Source organism: Monoraphidium neglectum (genome assembly GCF_000611645.1).
Source record: "Monoraphidium neglectum strain SAG 48.87 unplaced genomic scaffold scaffold00205, whole genome shotgun sequence".
Taxonomy (NCBI): Eukaryota; Viridiplantae; Chlorophyta; class Chlorophyceae; order Sphaeropleales; family Selenastraceae; genus Monoraphidium; species Monoraphidium neglectum.
The window spans coordinates 149-12,395 of NW_014013423.1; the positions used below are offsets into that span (position 1 = coordinate 149).

Consider the following 12,247-nt stretch of genomic DNA (forward strand, 5'->3'; position numbering starts at 1 on the left):
AATTTGATACAGAATCGCTTTTGGACCCCTGCACCCCCATCAGCCATTTTTGGGATACACAGCCATACAATGTGCTGAGGTCTTTTTTCCTGCTTACGATGCGTTGGTGATGCTGCGATTGTTTTGGCGGTGGTCCTGCGGACATACGCAATCAAGTACAACGGCATGTATGCGCTATATATGGGAGGGAGGGCCGACAAACCACAGCAAGGCGTTAGTGCGGCAAGCACACGATTGAGCGCCGCCGTGCGCTCAGCCCAGAGTGATCTACCCGTGAGTGAAGGCACCTGGATTCTGGTCGCATTCTTGGCTTCTTGAAAGGGACAATGGATGAGCTGCGGGCGTCAGGCAATCTATGGTCACTTGCGTCCATTGCTAAGAGCCATCCATATCAATCGCAATCTGCGCCTCCCCCATTTCTTGTGCTGTTGCTCGCACTGCCACGCCCAACTGCCTGTGTGCCGCCTGCGGTCACGCCACATGTACAGCAGTTGTTCGGCACGACAACCACTACTCTCACCGATTTACGGCAGTGCGTGCCTCATGCCTCGTTGCTTGGGGGACATGTCAGTAAGTCCTTCCAAGCGGCAGAGACAGCGTTGTCGGCTCGTGTGCTTGCAGCAGGGCCTTTTGGACTTGAGAGGCCGAGTAATGTCACCAACCATCGCGCTCCAACATTTAGACAAACGTGCAGCCACAATTGTCTAACAGTGCAGCTGATTAAACGTCCAGAGGTCCTCCCACGTAGTAGACATTTGCAGGAGCTTGTGGGTTCCTTGCGATCCTGTGCGCGTGCTCACCCAGGCATGCAACAAACGCATTGAATGTGAAACGACCATCGGCAGGGCGCCAACCATCCGCACCACTACTCAGCTACTCAAATCAGCGTTAAACTGAAAGTTGAATTTTTCTGGCTTGTATCGAACCGCGGGAAGGTCGGGGGTCGGCCCATCTGCAAGAGGAACAGGTCAATTTCGCCCGAGAGGCCTCTCATGGCAGTAAAAAGGCGCTTGAAACTAACCTTGATAATTACTGTAAAATATAATTTTATGTATCGTCATAATAGCTTGGACGCCGCATAAGTGACGTGCACGGTCCTCTCGCCGGAGATGGCCGTCATACAGCCACATTTGACAGTGAGAAGGCGTCACACGTACCATGGCTCGATTTTTGCACCCATGTCACCGCGGAACCACCTCGCCAGCGGGAAACCCAGGCCCATCTCCTCTGGCGGGGTACTGAGCGTCAGCGAGCTCGACATCAAGGCGCAGACAGGTGAGATTTTGCGCAAGTTGTAACTGAATTCCGTGTGTTGCAGTTTGAGTGCAGCATGGGCTATGCGCGGGCGCACATATGGGCCAGGCGCACAGCTAGTGCGCGGCGTGGTGCGCGCTTCATGTTTGTTGTTGACATGGGGATATCCCGTACAATTGCCCTGTGCCGATGCCATTTTACCCTGTACTGATATGAATTCGCCCGTGCAAGGCGCACAACGGGTCCACTGCATGGTGGCCATACGGCCACGCGCGGCTTTGATCAGCGGCCAACGAGTCCCGCACCTTGCGCATCCGCCGGGGCGGCAGGTCTGACCCCGTCGACCGCCGCCGCACTGGCGCTGTCCCTTGGGGACGCCGCAGCTGCCGTCGACGCCGGCACCTTTGCGCTCCCACCTGCCCCGCGGCGGTCTCCGCCCGTCGACTGCGAGCACCAAACGCCGCAGCATAAGCGAACTCCAGGGGGAATGCCCTCGGCGGCCAAGCAATCTGCATCGCCCCAGGCCACCCACCAGGCCGCCGCGCCGCAGCAGTCGGTCGCCCTGCGGCTGCGGACGGGCGCATGCTGCCTGCCGCATCCTGGGAAGGCTTCGTATGGCGGCGAGGACGCGTTCTTCGTGAGCGCCGCCGGGGGCGGCGCGCTCGGCGTCGCCGACGGCGTCGGCGGCTGGGCCGAAAGCAATGTCAACCCCGCGGCCTACGCGCGCTCGCTGATGCGCGTCGCCTGTGCGTTCGTTGAGGGCGCGGGCGCCGAGCAGCTCGCGCGCGCGGCGGCGGACGGGGCTAAGGCGCCGGCTGCCGACAACTCGCTCAGTCATGGCAGCGGCGGCGGCGGCGGCGGCGGCGGCGGCAGCGTGGGCGGCGGGGGCAGGGCGCCGGGCGCAGGCGCCGCCGTGGCGGCGGCGGGCGCGACAAGGGCGGCGGCCGACAGCCGGGTGCGGGCAAGCGCGCACGTGCACCCGCCGTCGGCTACCAGTGCCGGCGCCGCGCCGGCGTCGGCCGCGGTGCGCGCAGGGGACTCCCTCAGGGGCGGTGGCGCCAGGCGTGCAGACCCTCTGGCCGCGCTCGAGGCTGCACATAAGCGCGCGCGGTGCGCAGGGTCCGCAACCGCATGCGTCGTGCAACTGGACCAGGCGCGGCGGCGGCTCGTAGTCGCCAACCTGGTGAGCTGCGCGAAACTCGAGCTGAAGGAGTGCGCAGCGGCAAGGAGCAGCCGGCCTGCGGACGTATGCCGGCAGATCCGCAAGGTGTTCACCAGCGAACAGCTCAAGGGCTTGCGTGGTTGAAGCACGCGTGCCAGGCGCGGAACGCGCGCTCATGCTAGGGAGCACAAGTCTTCGCAGCTTGAGCAAGCACCCCTTGCCCCTCGCTGCTACGCGCGGCGGCGGCCGCGCGCGAGCCGCAGGGGGACAGCGGTTTCATCGCGGTGCGACAGGGCCTGGTGGTGGCGCGCTCCCGGCCGCTGCAGCACTGGTTCGACTGCCCGTACCAGGTGAGCAGGGCGGGCAGGGGCGCACAGCATGTGGTCTGGCCTTGTGAGCGGAGGGTCTGCTGCCCAGCGGATTCCGAGCTGCGGGTGGGGTGGGTGGCGTCGCAAGCCGTGTGAAGTGCAGCTGTCAGGCGCTATCGCACGGCAACTCACAGAAGCGCCCCGCACGCTTTCACAACCTTCACACTGCCCCTACTCTGCGAAACCGCGCCTGTCGCCGAACGCACCCTCACAGCTCGGCGCCTTCCCCGAATTTGTCGAGGCCACGGACACGGCAGCGCACGCGGACGTGTTTGAGGTGCCGCTGCTGCCTGGCGACGTCGTCGTCGTAGGCAAGCAACCCCAAGAGTTCATATTGTGTCCTCAGCAGGGGTGTTGGCTTTGCGCCGCAGCCAGCAGGCTGCAGGATGCCTGCCGTGAGATGCCTGCCCCGCAGCTCAGCAGGGCGCCGTCACACCGGTTTGTAGAGCCTGCAGTGGGATGCGTGCTTTTGGCCTGCAAGCATGAAGGGTACCGTGCTCAGCTGAGCCCATCGGCGGCCGCAGCGACTTTTCTTGCCTTGGGGCTGCCAGGTGTTGAGAACCCCTCTGAAGTGCATGGCGGCTCACACCTCCCACCCTACCTTGGACTCCCAACCGCAGGCAGCGATGGGCTGTGGGACAACGCCTATGATGCAGACATCTTGGCGCTGCTGCCAAAGGGCCCCCGCGGGGCGCAGGTGCGGGGACGTGACGCCCTGCGACATGCACTCAGATCCAACCTCCCAGTGTGCTCGCGCTGCCGTGGTGCCTGTCTTCTGGGATGGTAAGGCGTGTCGATGCAAGCCTGGGCCGCTCGCTCCCATTGGCAGTCTGCCCTGGGTGGCATCTGGCGGGGCCGAACTGCAAATCCCTATGCAGCCAAGGCCCATTCACGATTCTTCTTGATGACCATGTGAACCCTTTGCACCAGGCTGCTGCCGAGGCGATCGCGGCCATGGCGCGGGCCCACTCGATGGACCCAGAGTTCCCATCGCCCTACACGCGCGAGGCGCTGCAGCAGGGGTGAGCAAAGTAGCACTGCGTGTTGCTGGGAGCACAGTGTGCTTTTCAGCCGTCATGACCCTCCTCGGCCAGGGGCACGCGATTGCTGTTTCGGGCGACGCACGGAAGCAGAACTGATGACTACGTGCAACGGCTTGAAGCTGTCACAGCGAGAGTGCGGGCCGCCAGCGATTGGGCCCTGGTGAAGAGCACGTGGTCACCTGCCCACGCCCCACCTGCACAGTCCTAGCTGATACAATCCTCAGATGTCGATTTTCTGTCAAGCGCCGCAAACACTCCATCCTCAAAGTTGCGCCCGCTGGTGCCCTCCTCACGCGCGCCCCGGACCCCTGCGGACCGCGGATCGCAGTTACGACCTGTCGTGGTTTGACAAGCTGAGGCGTGCGCAGTTCCGGGACGGCCGCATCCGCCTGGGCTGCCTGACGGGCGGCAAGCCGGATGATGTCACCGTGCTGGTGGCGGTCGTGGAGGACCGGCCGGCCTGGGCGTGACCTTCACACTCTGCCGACAGCATCTGTCAGCCGAGCTCTTGCGCTTGGTTGGTAGCCGATTATGCGTCATCCGCTCCACGTTGCCACAGCCTCAGTCGCTCTGACGTGAGCCGCGTGGGGCGCATCGCAAAAATTCCTCCTATCCTGTCTTGTTGGCTGCAGCTCAGGCTGCCCGCCTGCACACGCACAGCTAGCGCAGGCCATCGATTACGCCTGGAGCAAGTGGTCACGGTTGAAAAGCGTTGAGGGGAGTTTGACTCCTCTGGCAGATCAGCAGTGCGCTTAGGAGTGGCGGGAGCCCACGTGGCAGGCACAAGGGTGTGCCCAGTTGAGCGCATACAGCACAGCTGAGGTTCGCCAACGCATGTGGCCTGAACCGCGGCCTGGCACATTGTCTGCAGCGAGAGCCAGGGAACAGCGTTAGGGTGCTGATTGCCAAGTGCATGCTCATTTTGCCAACAGTTGGCTCTCGCTCCCCGATCCTCTTGCCCTCGACAATTGTAGCCCGCCCTGCTTTGGTTGCTTATCAAGCCAAGGCAACATCAGCCTTTTGTTTGTGGTGCAGGCTGCACCTTTCTCCATTTTGCCAACCGCCATGCTGACCACGACCGCCTTTGTTTGACCAACTTACCATCTCATTGAGCTCAACACATGATTGAGCCTCAAACCTACTTCAACAAACCTGAAATTGACAAGAACACACACACACATACACACCGACGCACACACACACACACACATGTTCAATAGACACCGGGCCAAGCCCTGCTTGACTTTGCAGCCTGTGTCCAACCACACAATTGCCTGTGCACCCTCTTGAGCGGGCGTGATAATGATGGGTGACGTGTGCAGGCATTAGAGATGGCAGCCCAGCAGTTGTCGAGCGCTGTGCTGTCTTCGGCTTGCGGCAATTTGCTGTGATTGCAACGCATGAGTGCAGTTGCCCTTGCATGGACACTGTGCTGTCCTTGTAAGGGCGCTCCGTCGCAAGCTGCGGAATGAGCAAGGCGCACATCGATGCATTACATGTGCACTGGTGGAGTGGACAGGCCTGTCCTCCTGTACATGTATGTCAAGACAAATGAAAGTGGTCAGGGCATGGAGGCGTGCGCGACCGCAGGCTTTGTGGCTGCATGCAACACTTTATCAAGGTCATATGAAAAGCGACGAGTCGGGGATTTGAGGGCAGCGCCCATCTGCATCGGCAGCAGCCGCCCTGCCACCTGGAAGCAGTGTGCACACTTACACCCCAGCGCTCTATGAGCGCAGCCCCCCCCCCCCGTGGGCCGGCACCATCAGACGATGTGGGGGCACAGCACCGGTTGACGAGCGCAGAAACCCGCCTGCGCTGCCGCCGGCAGGCCCTGGGCCAACGCGGGGCAGCCAGCCGGCCGCGCGGACGGCCCCAGCACCCCGCACCGGCCAAGCCCATCGCCCGCGCTCGCCGGCCGCGGGCGGCGTGCGGCCGGGCGGCCCGCGCGCCGCGTCACCGCAGCTCCTGCACAACGCCCTGCGCGTAGCTGATCGCCGCGTTGAGGTCGCTATCGAAGCCGACCCACTCGTAACCCAGCGCCGCGACCTGCCGGGCGCGCTCCTTGCCCAGGCAGAACGCGCCCGCCTTTATGCCCGCGCGGCGGCAGGCCGCGACGACGCCGGTGTAGAACCGCTCTATCTGGGGGCTGGACAGCATGCCGGGCAGGTCGTATTTCATTTCCACGTGCAGGCCGTGGGCGAAGCCCATGTCGGCAGGGCCTGTCGATTTGGTGTGCAGGAAGGTGCGGTTTAGAGTCAGGGGTGGCGGAGGGGTGGGCTTGGGCTGCGTCCCATCCAAGGCTTGTCAAGATTTTTGCACCAGCTGTCGGCAACCCCAGTGCGTGTATTGTTGAGCACCGCGTGGGACTGCGCGTGTTCATGTTGGATATTGCATGTGTGAATCCACTGATGCAGCCGGCAAACAGGGTTGCTGCCACAAGAATGCAGCAGAGGACCGTGCTTGTTGATACGGTCGAAACATACTAGCCCAGCACGATACAGCCTACCCTGACCTGCCCGCTTCCGCTGCCCCTCCCCCCGCACCACACGCCCTTCTCGGCGCCTCCACCGCGCAACCCACCGAGGAAGGCGCAGGCCACCCCTGGCACGGACACGATGTCGTCAATGGATTCGAAGCTCTCCTTGGTCTCAATCTGCACCCACACCTACGCACGTAGAGTGGGCAAACACATGCCAGCCGTTGCAACTTAGAGCGTGGGATGCACCAGCCTGGAAAACAAACACCCTGGCCCTGCATAACTGACGCTCAATGCAGCACGCACGCTGCTTTCCGGCGGCTCCTGAATTCATCCATCGACGCCTGCACCACAAACGCGCGGGCGGGTCGCCCCTGCCGCCTCGCACCCACGTTGGTGTCCACTCCCATTTGCCCCTGATCCCCCTCCAAGCATGCGCCGGCAACACACCGCCCAACCTCAAACCTCCCCCTCCCGCCATCTCAGTTACCCCGGCAGCCCCGCCGGCGACCGGGGCCCCCGACACGCGTGCAGGGCGCAGGCGCGCGCTCACCTCTGTCTCATCGTTCGCGTCTTCAAGGTATCGCGCCAGGGCAGGCACCCCCACCCCCTTGCGGTACACCGCACGCACGGGGTAAGCCACGCTGCGCTGCCCGGCTGGGGGATACTTGCAGTATGACACCGCGCGCTCTGGCGGGGGCCGGGCGAGCGGCCGCGGCGGGAGGGACACGGGTGAGCGGGGCAGGGCGGGGAGCGGAGCGAGCGTGCGCGTGTTGGAACGGGGCGTCTTCTGGCTGTGGCGTGGAGTACAATGCTGTTTTGAGAGTGGCCTGGGCTGGCCTCGGGGCTTGAAATCGGCCGTCATGCCCACAACAGTGGGCGCGTGCCAAGAATGATCACAGTGGTTTCCTTTGGGTGGGAGGTGGAGGGTCACGAAAGGACCAAGCCCAGATGGTAGGGCGTCGCCCGCAATACCCCCGCCCACCTGCATCTGCACGCGTGTACACGAGGGGAATCATCACCCCGTCTGCCCCCAGGCTGGCAGGGCCGGCGCCGGTGGCGTTGTCGTTGGCGGGTAAACGGGGGCGACGGGATTGTTTGACCACAGGGAATCAGGAGGTGGGCAGGCGTCTCACAACCAAGAGAGTCTGATTGTGTGTGATTGAGGGTGCCTCGACATGGGCAGGAGCTGCAGATTATTAGGAATTGTGAATTGATGTGATTAAGACTCACTCAAGTGCCTGCTGGATGCCGAATCGGTCATCGGGGCCGCCGACGCGCACGATGCGCTTGGCCGGGGTGCCGCTGGTGGCGGCCAGCATGTCGTGCAGAACGTTGTAGGACACCGCGCCATGCTGCGCGTCGACGCAGATCCAGTCAAGGCCTGAAACGGCGAACGCCTCTGCGATCGCCGGGCTGCCGCTGCACACGAAAATGCCTAAGCCTGCGCCGGCCCCAGTGGTGGTTGCGTCGCGCCCTTGGCCGCGGGCCGCCGCACGTTGCCGGGGGACCAAGGCTGGAGTGAGAGAAGTGTATGTCCGATGTCCACTTTGCATCGCGCATTGGCCACGGTCCAGCCTACACTGTGCGGAGATCATTGCGTAAGTGTGATCTGATGCAGTGACGCGACAGTGATATTCCCATCAATTAGGCCGGGATGCTCCACAACTCTGATACATGCTTGCTGTCCTGTTTCTTACATACACTCCCTAAATGATGATAATCGGCTGATGCAGACGTGCTGCAGACGAAGCCGTGCGCTTTCTGCATGTGCAAAAGTTTCTGAAATAGCTTCTTTGGATGCGGTGCTTGGTCGTGTTCCTCGCAGTGGTTGACCGCGGGTCAAACGAGCCGCGCGCAGCGCCCGCGGGCGCTGGCGCAGACGAGCAAACCTCGCGATGGCGCAGCAGCAGGAGCCTGCCACGATCGACCTGACGTCCACTCAGTATGTCATTCTTGCGGAGTAAGTGCGGCACCTGTGCGGCTCCCCTTGCGCCCGCCGCGCGGCGGGGCAGCGGGGTGGCTCCCACAGCATCGGACCAGCGAGTGATTCCAGGCCGCCACATGCAAGCACGCACCACGCGCTGCTCGCGGGCTTACAACCATCCCTGCACTTGCAGCTTACAGGCTGGCAAACATAGCTTTGGACGCCCCCCTCCCCCCGCAGGAACCAGCGCAAGAAAAAGGCCCTGATTGAGACCAAAGTGCGATGCAACCAGCTGGCAGACGAGAACGCGGCGCTGCTGCGCCGCCTGGATGAGCAGCAGCGCGAAAGCTACGTCGTGGCGGAGCACTTCAGGTCCGAGGTCCTGGCCAAAAACGCGCAGATCGCGCAGCTGCAGGTGCGCTGTGCGCGGCGCGCAATTGCGGCGCACATGCGCGCGAGGCTGGACTTGGTTGTCTCAGCGCCTGCAGGCCTGCTGCCTTGGATGCTGTGTGAATGCAGCAACTTGAAGTTCTGACCCCGGCAAGCTTGAACACTCTTGGAAGGTGACACCCTGGCTCTCACTACGGGGCATGACAGCAGAGGGGGATGACTCGTGAGTAGCTGCGGTCACCCACAAGTGCGGCGCCATCAAACAACCCAATGGCACCACCGCAGGCCGACCTGGAGGCATCCAGGCGAGAAGCCGCGCTCCACGCGGCGCGGCTACAGGAGCAGGCCGCCGCGCGCGAGGCGCAGCTGCAGCGCGACGCGGAGGCGGCGGCGCAGGAGCTGTATGCACGGACAGACGCGCTGCAAGCTGAGCTGGACGGCGTCGCTGATTTCAAGCAGCGGCAGGTCTGGCCTGTGGGAGAGGACGCTGGCCCCCATCCTATTTAGCTACGGGCTGCTTGGGCAACGCGGGGTGGCAGCCGGCGGGCAGGGCAGCGAGGCCTCCCGGGAGCGCAGGGCAGCTGCTGAATGACCGGGAATTCAAGGCACGAAACGCACTTAATCCATGACTATGGTGGTTGCATGCTCATCAAGGCGCCGATCCTTCTTGGTGCGGCCGTTGTGCAAGCATATTGTAGGTGGAGAATGAGGGCGTGGTGGCCTCCTTGCGGGAGGAGAGCCAGGGGCTGCGGGAGGCGCTGGCGGCGCAAAAGACCGAGCTTGAGCGGTGCGCGGACGTTCGCGCGTGACCATGTGCTCAGACCCGCCAGGCCGTGCGCAGGTGGTGTGCGCTGGTGGCAGTGGCAGAGGTGGCGGTGGTGGCGGTTGCGGCGACGGTGGTGCTGTCGCTGCCGCTGCCGCCGCCGCTGCCGGTGCCCCTGCCACTGCCGCTGCCGCCGCCGCCGCTGCTGCTGCTGCTGCTGCTGCTGCTGCTGCTGCTGCTGCTGCTGCTGCTGCTGCTGCTGCTGCTGCTGCTGCTGCTGCTGCTGCTACCGCCATCGCCGGGGCCATCATCGCTGCTGCTGCACCGGCTGCTGCTGCCGACAGCTGCTGGCTGGTCCCTTGCTCAGCTCGTCTTCAACACCACATCCTTTGCATTTATTTGTTGTGTCAACCCCACCCACCTATCCACCAATCCTGCCAACCCCCCCACCGCACCAACCCACCCGCTGAATTCCCCAGATATTACGCCGGCCAGAACGCCAAGATGCGAAAGGAGTACGAGCAGCGGCTAGAGGAGCTGAAGCACGCACAGGTGGGCTCAGGGGCCAAGCCAGGACTGGCTGGGTCAATGTCAATTAGAGCTCCTGGTCAGGCGCTGCGCGCATCGATCTTGCGACAGGTCACAGCCGCGCAGGCATACATGGCCGCTGTTGTTGCCTCAAGGTCGCGCCCTCCCCATGTGGCGTGCTTGCTACATGCACACGGGTCAGGGGCGAGCCCCCAGTGCCCCCAGGGGCGTTACTGATTGGCTTCACGCCGTGAACTTCGTACCTCCGCCAGGACGAGGAGCTTGAGGAGCGGCTGGACGCGTCTGTGAAGCGCATCCTGTCGCACAACAGGCACCTGGCGGAGGAGCTGCGGCTACACGTGCAGGCGAGCGCGTGTGGCGCGGACAATGGAGGGGGTTGCTCACCTGACCCCCTCTCTCACGCCGACCGCTGCCTGGGCTACGCGCGTGAAACGCAGGCCACGAGCGCAGCAGGGCAGGCCTGCATAGACGCCGCGACGCGTGACGAGGCGCATGCTGGCTCGCTGCTGTACAGACGTGCGCATGCCGCCGCTGCGTCTCCACCCCCATCGATCCTGCCGACCCAGTTGAAACACAACTCTGCTTCAAAGCCCTATCCCATGAGTCTGGATGGCTCCAGAAGCGGGCAGTCTTGGGACACTGTGACAATTATTATCCTCATCCTCATTCTAATTGTGCCCCCAGGAGTCTGACGTCCTGCAGTCCGAGGTGCGCCTGCTGGAATCGGAGCGCTGCCGCATGCTGCGGGAGCTGGTCCTCAAAGCCGAGCTGGAGGAGGGCTTCGCGCGGCGCGGTGCGGCGCAGGGCGCGGCGCTGAAGCACTCGCAGGTGCGGGGGGCCTAGGTGGATCCGAGGCAGCGGCCCTTGATGGGCAAGGTCCAGCCGACCGAGCCCCCCCCCCCCCTTGGGTTTGCTAGCATAGCGACATGTGCAGGGCCGATGGATCAGAATGGGAAGGGCCGTGTGCAGGCATCTGCGCGCATGGTCTTTGGCTGAGGATTGAGCTTTGAGGAAACGAGACGCTCTGCGTGCGCCCCCGCCTTGCCGCGACCGCCTCCAGGGCCGCGTGGCGGCGCTGGAGGGAGGCATGGCCCAGCTTCTGGCCGACTTCCAGCGCGAAAAGAGCGCCGTCATCCGGCAGGCAGAGGCTCAGGTGGGAGCCCCGGCCAGCACATGCAGCCCCCAGCGTTTGCTCGACAGCGGGTGCTGCTTGCGAATTGCCATCGACGGGTGTTGTTTGCGCACCGCCACGGACGGCGCAGCGCAGGATCGTTGCTGCTGAGTGCTGTCGCCCAAGGTGGTCTTTAAACCTGATGGTGCAAGATAACGTTTCATCCGTGAGGACTGAACGGTCACGAATTGGCGGTGAGGCATGGGACCATGACGACTGAGGGCACTGCTGATCGTGGTGTTGGCTGCGGCACGCACAGGTGGAGGAGGCGCGCGACGAGGCGGAGGCGCTGCGGCGGCTGCTGCGCCTCAAGGCGCGCGAGCTGAAGACGCTGCGGCGGCTGGGGCAGGAGGCGCTGCTGCAGCGCAGCGAGGTGGAGATCTTCCTTGTGTCCAGCCTGCACCAGGCGAGTGCAGGGATGTGGGCGGTTGAAAAGGGATTTGTTGCGCAAGGCCAACCTGGGTATGGGATCGAGCTAATGTTCCAGAGGGTGGCGGCTGTCTGCACAGCAGTGTGATTGGAGCGGGCAGACGACTGCCCAGGAGTGGGAAGGCAAGTGCTTGAGTGGCCTTGGTTGACCTGACAGTGTTCATGCACGTGCTGATCCCAGGTTCGTAAAGAGTTGGAGCTGGAGCTGGAGCAGCAGCAGCAGCAGCAGCAGCAGCAGCAGCAGCAGCAGCAGCAGCAGCAGCAGCAGCAGCAGCAGCAGCAGCAGCAGCAGCAGCAGCAGCAGCACCAGCACCAGCACCAGCAGCAGCAGCACCACCACCATCACCACGAGCACCAGCAACAGCAGGCGCAGGAGCAGCATCAGGAGCAGGAGTTTCACACAGCTGGAAAAGGCACCAGTGATTTCCAAGGCGGCACGACCCCAGTCCCCAGCAGCAGTAGCGAAGGCAGCGGAGACGCCAACATGAGGCGAAATGGCGAAGTGGGCGGCTTGGCGGCAGCAGAGGGGGCGGAAACAGCGGCGGCAGCGGCGGTGGCGGGTGCAGATGGGGTGGTGGCTGTGATGGACGTGGCAGAGCTGACATGGCCGCAGAGGGAGAAAGTCCTGCGTCTGCTCTTCACACGCATCATGGCGCAGAATGCGCAGGCGGCACATGGCATGGGCATCAGCCCGCCGTAGCCACTGGCGGGG

At 63.7% G+C, this 12,247-nt stretch overlaps 2 protein-coding genes across 2 annotated transcripts; one reads left to right on the plus strand and one right to left on the minus strand.

Moving 5' to 3' along the window:
* Positions 1-1,741: 1,741 nt before the first annotated feature.
* On the plus strand, positions 1,742-4,297 carry MNEG_1924 (serine/threonine protein phosphatase; the record flags this gene model as incomplete). Its single annotated transcript, XM_014049595.1, has 6 exons — positions 1,742-2,209; positions 2,680-2,766; positions 2,999-3,122; positions 3,405-3,481; positions 3,715-3,806; positions 4,156-4,297. 6 exons carry the CDS (start codon positions 1,742-1,744, stop codon positions 4,295-4,297), a joined length of 990 nt encoding a protein of 329 aa, XP_013905049.1.
* A 1,486-nt stretch (positions 4,298-5,783) lies between these two features.
* Positions 5,784-7,862, minus strand: MNEG_1925 (2,4-dihydroxyhept-2-ene-1,7-dioic acidaldolase; the record flags this gene model as incomplete). The annotated part of the gene is made up of 5 exons (XM_014049596.1): positions 5,784-6,049; positions 6,411-6,495; positions 6,860-6,996; positions 7,292-7,344; positions 7,540-7,862. The coding sequence occupies 5 exons, from the start codon at positions 7,860-7,862 to the stop codon at positions 5,784-5,786; spliced, it is 864 nt and encodes a 287-aa protein (XP_013905050.1).
* Between the last annotated feature and the right edge of the window lie 4,385 nt (positions 7,863-12,247).